Source organism: Oryza glaberrima, chromosome 1, assembly GCF_000147395.1.
Source record: "Oryza glaberrima chromosome 1, OglaRS2, whole genome shotgun sequence".
Classification (NCBI taxonomy): domain Eukaryota; kingdom Viridiplantae; phylum Streptophyta; class Magnoliopsida; order Poales; family Poaceae; genus Oryza; species Oryza glaberrima.
The window spans coordinates 36,614,716-36,623,790 of record NC_068326.1 but is presented as its reverse complement, the minus strand read 5'-3'; the positions used below and the strand labels follow the sequence as shown (position 1 = coordinate 36,623,790).

Genomic DNA, 9,075 nt, shown 5'->3' with positions numbered 1-9,075 from the left:
GCCATCTTGCCGATTATCACACTAGCTAGCTATCTGCTTCCCTTGTCGATCTGGTATGCGTTCATGCTTAGCATGCATATATGAGTGTTTAAATTTCTCATTCTTTTCACTCTTTAATCACTGTTCGAGCTAGTTGATACTGATACATACAGCTCATATCATCATCAAGAGTTAGTTTGTTACTGAAAATTCTAGTTGATCGATGTGTATATTCCTAGGCATCTAATCGAGCACTTTTCATTTCAACCAAAGCATACATGCTGATACATGAACTTATTATCATCCAGGGATATATATCTAGACGAACCCTAGCTCGATCTTGAGTGATTAAGTTGGGGATCAAGCTAGAGATCGAGACGATGTCGTCGTGGAACAACCCGTACTACGACACCTCTTCCTACGGCGCCGGATCAGGCGGCGGCGGCGGCGGCGGTGGCAACAGGCGGTCGTCGTCGCCGCCGCGCGGCGCCGGCGACAAGAAGGAGACCAAGACGAAGGATTACCAGAGCTACACAAGCAACAACAACAACAATGGCAGCGACGACGACAAAGACAAGAACAAGCACAAGATCACCAGCAGCCACAAGCACAAGGACGACGAGAAAGACCGGAACAACCACAGCAAGGACAGCCATGGCGGCGGCAACAGCAGCAATTACAACAAGGACAGCTATGGCGGTAACAGCGGCAACCCCAACAATTACTACGGCAGCAGCACGGGAGTCGTTGCAGGTTCAGGCTCCTACTACGGCGGCGGCGCCGGCGCCGGCGGCGGCTATGGCGGCGGCAACACTTCCTACGGCGGATCATTGTCCTACGGTAAAGACGGCGGCTACGGCGGCAGCAACTCTCCCTACGGCGGCGGCAACTCTCCCTACGGCGGCGGCAGCAGCATCATCATAAGCGGAGCCGCACCTATTCCCCACAACAACTTCGGCGGCGGCGGAACCGGCTGGCCGGTTCCGCCGCCGCCGCAGGACGGCGGGTCCGGGGCGGCGCCGGTGTTCATCCGCGCGGAGGAGGTGAAGGTCATCTACCACCACACGCCGCCCGGCCACGGCTCGTCGTCGTCGTCGTACTCGCCGTCGCCGAAGTACGAGAGCGAGGGCGACAGGAGGAGGAGCGGCGGCGCTGGATCCGGATCAGGAAGCAACAGCGGCGGCGGCGGCGGCGGGTTCTTCGGCCCGGCGTTCCACGCCGTCGGCGGCTACATCGACCGTAAGTTCGGGCTGGACAAAGACTGATGATGACACTCTACTCATGCTCTCTGTTTTGCTCCATATTATCGTCTCGTCCGTGTGTTCATCAGCTGCATCTCTGAATCTCTGAAAGCTATGCTATATGAATGAATGCGTGTGTCCAAGTACGAAAATTATCTACAGTTCGATCTACACAACTTTAATTAGTTCGTCAGTTTAGTTCTTCGATCGATCGGATGTGATGCTAAATATGTAATAATGTTCATGGTTGTACAGTGTTTGTGTAAATTAAACGTCCTGTAAATTTCATGGATGGCCGTACGTCCTAGAAGAAGTACTGGTTTTTCTTCTTCAAGGAGATGAAGTACTATAGCTATAGTAATTAGCGAGGTATTAGAGACTAGAGAGAGTGTATTGTTGTAAACTTGTACTACCACCTGTGTTGTGTAGCTAGATTGTGTAACCCTGTGTGCTGGGTACATGCAGTGTGCTGGCTACACTCAGTCTGTGTGCTACTTACTACGTACTATTATATATCTATATATGTTTTGTTAATTGTCACCTGTGTGATTGGAGTGCAAGTTTGCAATGGTGTGTAATAATATATATGCAAAACTGTCGAGATATTGAGATGTTATATGGGAATGGATTTTAAACTCACGGAGTGGATGTTTCTCCTGTTTCTTACATATTATCTAGATAACTATAAAGAAATTTCGAAAATTCGATCTATATGTGACATCACTTTACAAACATGCAAGTTCAAATTTAATTTCTACAAGGACAAAAATAAAAAAGTTTGGTGTGAATATACACATACTAGCTAGAGTTTGATATTTGTCCTTTTTATTATAATTTGCAGAGGTTGAATTTAAGTTTGCATGTTTGGAGAGTATTGATCTAACTTTTCCTATTTTTTTTCATAAATGTTTGCATGACATGCAAGAAAGGATGGGACATTCCCTCAAAAGTTTTGATAGAAACATTTCCTGATATTATACATCATCACTCAACACTTTTTTTTTTGGGTAGGTGAAGAGGAGGGGATTGGGGTTAGGGGATCACATAGATTTTTAACCTTGCAATTTAATCTTGGTAAATTAAATGGTTAGGTAGGGAAAGAAGAAGAGTTAAGGGGTAGGGGAATAGGAGGTGTTCCTTAGCTTAGAGAAATGACCGTAACGATGTTGGATCGATGGCTGTGGGGCAAGGTAGCTATGGTACACAAATCACCACCCAGCACGACACTATTTCATCCGTTATTTTCATGATTTTTTAATTTTCTTTTATGAGTTTAATCAAAATTTGGTCAGAATTAATTTCCAATTTAAAACATTCGAAAAATACTAAAGTTTTGGAGCTCAACGAAATTACACATCATGAGGGTGTGGGAGTTTTGCGTCGAGCCACTGAAGATAGAGAATAACAATGGTACATATATTGGCACCGCAGCGGCACAGTCAAAGAAGACCCGGTTTAGTTCCTAACTTTTTTTTTTAAACTTTCAACTTTTTCACCACATCAAAACTTTCATACACAAATAAACTTTTAATTTTTCCATCACATCGTTCCAATTTCAATCAAACTTTTAATTTTAGCGTAAACTAAACACACCCGAAGATAAGAGGGATAGAGTAGTGATGAAATGGCTGACGTGGTGACAGGAGTCACCAAAGACAGAGCGTTGAAGCATTAATGGTGAAGGACGGTGACGTTGGGACACCGAAGCTAGGGAAGACTACGCGGAGGCCCGGCCGGACAATGGTTTTACGCGGAGGTCTCAGGCTGGAGGCGGTCAAGTAGATACTTTATACCCCCCCCGCCCCCCCAATTTATTTTATTTTAATTGCACATGTGATTTTCTGTCTAATATTTAACCGTCAGTTAAAAAAAATATAAAAAATAACAATAACAATAAATCATGCATAAAATATTATTCTAGTTTTATTAGCTAATAATAATAAATAAAAATACTAATTATAAAAAAATTAAATAAGTTGGATGGTCAAATATTGAATAAAAAATTATAACTACATTAAAAATGAGGCGAGGATAACTTTGCATAATAATGGTCGCTGTTAATTAATTGACGCCAAGTCCACGGTAAGTTTGATATTCGGTTGGTAACTTGGATGGCAAGTAAGTGCACACTCAGCTTTCTTCACTTCGTTGCGTGTTTTCCTTATCCTCAATAGAAGGCAAACTTTAATAATACTAGCTACTAATTAATGGATTAAGGTGATGTTATGGTACTAACAGACAGTCAATGCAAATATAGTTTTCACGCAAATACAATATAATAAAAAATATGTTTATGCGTACGTGGACAGCACCTATAACATAACCTATAACATAAGTATATGCATCACTCGACGATCGAGCTTGCGGGTGTTGACCGGCCATATATATCTCGTAGACCTGCAACTGCTGAGATAATAAACAACTCATTAACAATTTTATCAATATACTGCTGCTCCATTTGCCCTTAATTATGCTCTCTCAATAAACGATGTGTCTGACTCCAATATTGCAAACGCATGTAGCAGTTGATTGGCCGACGTTATGATATGGTAGCTGAATTAGTTAATTTGTGAGCATGCAGTCTCAGCTTGTGCATGGCTGATCTGATATCCAGGGGCCGGAGAATTAATCTAAATGAACACTCTTTCGAATACTGAGAAATTAACATGACCAATTGCGACTTCTGACTTTATTTCTGAGCTCTCAATTATATATGACTCATGCGTAGTAATAAAACTTTTAAGTTTTTTCTAGCAAACACTGAAGGAGTCAGGCCCCGTTTTGAGCTGTGCACGCGTAGAAAAGAACTGTGTCCAAAATTCTCAAAAGAGAGAGAGAGAGAGAGAGAGAGAAGATTTTACGGCCCAATATTTAGAAGTATTCCAAAGCCCAAAAAATACTGTAGTAGCCTGAATTTTGGGCCGGGCCCAAACTAAAAATGGGCCTCCGCAGTCGTAGGCCCACGCGAACCATTCCGTGTGCAAATACGGCGAAGCATACGTCAAGTCGTCAACTGGTAGTATCGTGTACTGGAGAAGCGAATGGGGAAGCGTCAGCAGCAGCGGCGGCTCGTCCGCCTCGCCGTCGCCGCCGCCGTCGTTGTCGCGGCGGCCCTCATCCTGACCGGTATCCGCACAACCCCGTTCCCCATCCCCATCTCCTCTCATAGCTCAGCCGACTTGTAAAGATCTGTTGTTTTTCTACTCTTCTTGTTCTTGATATGTTTGGCTTATACATCGTTTGCTCGATTTGGCTTTCAGCTTCGGCCAAGAAGTCCGGAGATGTCACGGAGCTTCAGATCGGTGTGAAGGTAACCGGTTTTTTCTGGTTGTTCTTGCGATTCTTGCTTCGGGGTGTAGTGGATCTGATACTGCTGAGTTCGTCGATTCGATGTATATCTGCTAATCCGTTCAAACAAGCTCGATTTGTACCAGGCGTGACGAATTTGATATGGATTGGTGTTGTTGAGCTTGGACGATATGGTAGAATAGATTGTGTTGTGCGGATCTGAAATGTGCGAAATGGATGGTTACTGGTTAGGGTCTTTTCCAATTCCATGAAAGGGCTGTTGAATGAACTTTGTTTCACTTGAATATTTGAACCTGTTCTTTACAACAAAGATAAGAATTTTAAATTGCTTATGTTCACCTGATCTATTCATGTGCTGAATGGACCGGCTCAAAGCAGATAGTACATCACAAATGAAAGTGTGTGCTTGGGGGGGGGGGGGGGGGGACGGTTGTTGTTATTGAATGTTTTTTGCATATTTTGATTTCAACGCTCAGTTCCTACAGGAAAAAGACAATCATTGCAAAGTTAGGATTGTTCTGTTTTTACGTTTAAAATTAAGCATTTCTGCATTTCACTGCATTGCATAGCATAAGTTTTCTTTGGCTATCCTCCTTTCAGTACAAGCCAGAGTCATGCACCCTGCAAGCTCACAAAGGAGACAAAATCAAAGTGCATTATCGTGTAAGTATTCCATATCTTTGTTAATAATATGAAAAGTAACTTGAAACATTTCGATTCCCACATGAATCCTAGAAACTTCTAACATTTAAAATAAAACCTGATTGAGTGGTTGAAACTCAAAGAACGAGTGATTGCAGCTAACTACACTAACTTGGATGTTAAGGACTAGAACTAAGTTTTGTTTTTCTCTATCGTGTTGTACTGCATATAATGGAAGGCATCGTCCATTGGACTATGGATCTGTACATACTCATGTTTTATTTAACGGATCAGATTAAATAGTTTTGTGGATAGAGTGATAAACTACATTGCTGAATGAACAGTGTAGATTCTGTCTTTTATTGTGTGTTTTACCTGGTTTCCCTGTCATGTTTGTTAAAAGACCTCTTTTACAACTGTTAAAGAAAAAAAAATTGTGGTACTTTCCTGCATAGTTTATTTCCACATTTCCATCATTGAGTTGAAATGGTTGATAATGCTGCAGGGGTCACTCACTGATGGATCAGTGTTTGATTCTAGCTATGACAGAGGTGACCCCTTTGAATTTACTCTTGGAAACGGCCAAGTGATAAAAGGTTATTCCTTTTCCCTGGAATACTGAACTTCTCCATATTTATCCATAGTCCATACTGAGGTAGCTTGAATGACCAAGGATGTTATCAAAAATAGGAAATGGACTGTGCAGTTCATATCAATGGCCTTCGCATATCCAACAACCTACATTGTTGTTTTTATCTATAGGTTGGGACCAAGGGTTACTAGGTATGTGTGTCGGTGAAAAGAGGAAGCTAAAGATACCTGCAAAGATGGGTTATGGGGAGAGAGGCTCCCCACCGAAGATTCCAGGTATGGTCTGAATATTTGTTTGTTTGCTTGATGGTTCCTTGTGAAAGAATTATCCATGTGTAGATTCTCAACTTTGACATGGCTATTTTACCATGTTTCACACCTACATTTTACATTGCCAACAGGGCATGTGATAAGTTTTTTCCCATTTACCTATAATACTGACATACGGTTTCGTAACCAATAGGTGGAGCAACACTAATCTTTGACACGGAGCTTATCGCCGTCAATGGAAAGACAACCGGTGGTGCTAGCAATAGTGAGCTCTAAGGTCGTCTTTGATGTTCCACACAACGAAGAGTTAGCTTGTGTAGCGCCTCCTCAAAACAGCGGTTCAGTGGTCCTTTTAAGAGTTCAGTCAAAAAAGGATGCTGTTTCCTTCATGTTCATCGTGTTACTTCGAAGTTCAAAGTATTGTTCAAACCATCCTTAATTTATGGTACAATTTTTTCATGTCCTCTGAACTTTTTTTCCCCTGATGGGACAGAATCTGAAAAATCTGCCTTGTTGCAATGGTCTTGGAGTCTTCAACGTATTTGCACTGCAGCTGTTAGCAAAGATCATCAGATCCTCGGGTGAAATGAGCGTGGAATTTACATGTAACTTAGTACTACATTCATCCTAAAATATAGCAACTTTTAACTATGCACTATTTCCATTACATATTATAAGTCGTTTTGACTTTGGTCAAAGTCAAACTATTCCAAGTTTAAGTTTGACCAAGTTTGTATACAAATACAGTAACATTTACAATACCAAATTAGTTTTATCAAATCTATAATTGAATATATTTTTCACAATATATTTGTTTTGGGTTGAAAATGTTACTATTGTATTTTACAAACTTGATTAAACTTGAGGCGACCAAAGTCAAAACGACTCATAATTTGAAACAGATGGAGTATTTGCTATAATTTAGGATGGAGGTAGTACTAAGTTGTCTAGAACTGATCATTGACCACCAGCTTGACTCTTCACTGTTGCAGTTTCTTGTCGACCTCACTGAACGAGTCTGACCTCACGGCGTGTGTACTGCCCACCCTGCCAAGAGCATCAACACGGCGCTGTACACACACGAGCCCGTCCGTGCCAGAAGCTACAGCACACGCAGCCAGCGACAGAGCACGAGCTCGCTGCGTTGCTTGCGTCCGTCCGTTCCGAATCCTTGCGATTTGTCATCGATGAACCACCACAACAACAACAACACAGGTGACAGGCAGCAGCCTCGACTGTGTGCCCTGCACTGCACATCCAAGAGTACCACAGTCTCGAGCGAGTTGCCACTGCTCGCGCGTGTTCCGCCATGGATTTTTCTTCACCTCGGCAGCATCAGCATCAGCAGCAGCAGTGGCAGGAAGCGCTGCGTGGCGTGTCGAGAGTCCCAAGGGACAGCAGCGATGTGTGACTCTGACCAGACGAGACGACGGCTCGACCAGCAGAGAGAAGATTTTGACCGGCCGCGCCGCGCTCGCGCTCGCGCCATGGACGTTCCTCCCCGGCGCCGGCGGCGACGCCGACGCCCACTTGGAAGGCGCCGCGACGCGTCGCGCTGTGTCGCGCCAGTGCGCGCGCGGGCGTCCAGTCAATTCAACCGGGGCGCACGGGCGCGGGCGCGGGCGCCGTGCCGTTGCCGATCTGCCGCGCGCGCGCGCGCGCCGTGGCGTGGCGTGGGACAACGCGCGGCGCTCGCGCGTGCACGGCAATCCGCGGTGGTGTGCCTGCCCTAGGTTTCAAGCGTACTACTAAAACACAGCACACACGCAGTACATGCATTGCACGGGGGTACTAGCGCTAAGCTAATGATGAGACTCGTGTTTGGACTTTGGTCTCGTGGCGGGAGAATCCAGCAGTACAGGTATCGTTCAGACACATTCAGAGATGCTCCACGCCAGCAAGTGCTACTACTACTAGATTCCTTAAGTTTTTCCTTCGATCCAGACGAGGACTTGGAGACCAGCCGTACGTACATCGTCCTAACATGAAACACATGATGTTCGTTGTAGAGTTCTTCGGTATAGGTGACCGGGCCTGTTTAGAGGAGTTTCTAACAGCTGCAGCTTCTCCTAGAATCTTCAGTTGTCAAAAGTTCCTCCAAACAGTTCAGCTTCTTACCCAGATTATAAGAATCTGTAGTTGTAGAATCTAGAAAATGAACTAGAAGCCAGAAGCTGGGTCTCTAGATTCTCACCAGCTAGCTTCTCAGCAATTGCTTCTCAGAATGTTAAGCTCCTAAAACAGACCCCTAGTGGTAGAAGCTTTACTGGTACTACTACATGTACTCCTACCTGAATCTGATGAATGTCTGAATCTGAATCTCCCAGAATTCCACTTGCAACATTTACTCATACGGCTTTTTACTACTCGTAGCAGGCAATGCATCATAGGAGTACTTCTTCATACATGTACTCCTACTCACTGTGATCATCTGCAATCGTAGAGTGTTGACCGCTCAGAGTTGGACTGTACTACACCTTTGCATGATCCGATCAGTTCGCTCCATTGCCACTCTGAAAACTCACCTGCTCTTGCATTGCATCTGTTGGTATTTTACTGGGAGAATGTGAATGTTGAATGTGAAAGTGAATGGCATTTGCTGCAGGAGGAGGCCAGGGCAGGTTGCATGATTGATTGGTGTCGATCGATGATGCACCCGGCATCCAACAGCAACGAGAGGCCCTACTCTACCGCTACTGAGCTCAGCCTCTACACATCTACAACGCCATTGCCTCCTGCGGCGAAACAATTCCCAATGATATCTCTGTCCAATTACTCTGAAAGCCACTTGTCTATCGGCCTATCTCTCTATCTATCCTCAGCCCTGCATCCTAGCTTGAGATTATAAGAAGCGGCTAGTCGGCTAGAAAGTAGTATCCAGCTGATGAAAATCTGAAAAAGACGATGGTTTTCGGTTCCTGGCTAGGTCTTATTTAGGGGAGTTTGAGGTTTCGAGAAGTAGCTAGTAAATAATTAGTTGGTGAGAATTTATTTTCTAGATTTTTACAACTATATAATTTTATAATAAAAAAGCCTAAATTGT

At 43.9% G+C, this 9,075-nt stretch overlaps 2 protein-coding genes across 2 annotated transcripts; both read left to right on the top strand.

The window, feature by feature from the left end:
• LOC127759634 (uncharacterized) lies at nucleotides 1-1,754 on the top strand. The gene is made up of 2 exons (XM_052284003.1): nucleotides 1-53; nucleotides 288-1,754. Exon 2 carries the CDS (start codon nucleotides 360-362, stop codon nucleotides 1,242-1,244), a length of 885 nt encoding a protein of 294 aa, XP_052139963.1. The 5' UTR covers nucleotides 1-53; nucleotides 288-359; the 3' UTR covers nucleotides 1,245-1,754.
• A 2,467-nt stretch (nucleotides 1,755-4,221) lies between these two features.
• On the top strand, nucleotides 4,222-6,604 carry LOC127760248 (peptidyl-prolyl cis-trans isomerase FKBP15-1-like). The gene is made up of 6 exons (XM_052284474.1): nucleotides 4,222-4,346; nucleotides 4,481-4,530; nucleotides 5,130-5,192; nucleotides 5,677-5,767; nucleotides 5,934-6,038; nucleotides 6,226-6,604. The coding sequence occupies exons 1-6, from the start codon at nucleotides 4,262-4,264 to the stop codon at nucleotides 6,306-6,308; spliced, it is 477 nt and encodes a 158-aa protein (XP_052140434.1). The 5' UTR covers nucleotides 4,222-4,261; the 3' UTR covers nucleotides 6,309-6,604.
• The last annotated feature ends 2,471 nt before the right edge of the window (nucleotides 6,605-9,075 follow it).

Coding starts and splice junctions, on each gene's coding strand:
- LOC127759634 (XM_052284003.1), top strand. CDS start 360: ATGTCGTCGTGGAACAACCCGTACTACGACACCTCTTCCTACGGCGCC.
- LOC127760248 (XM_052284474.1), top strand. CDS start 4,262: ATGGGGAAGCGTCAGCAGCAGCGGCGGCTCGTCCGCCTCGCCGTCGCC. Junction 4,347..4,480: donor GGCGGCCCTCATCCTGACCG/GTATCCGCACAA, acceptor TTTGGCTTTCAG/CTTCGGCCAAGAAGTCCGGA. Junction 4,531..5,129: donor AGCTTCAGATCGGTGTGAAG/GTAACCGGTTTT, acceptor TCCTCCTTTCAG/TACAAGCCAGAGTCATGCAC.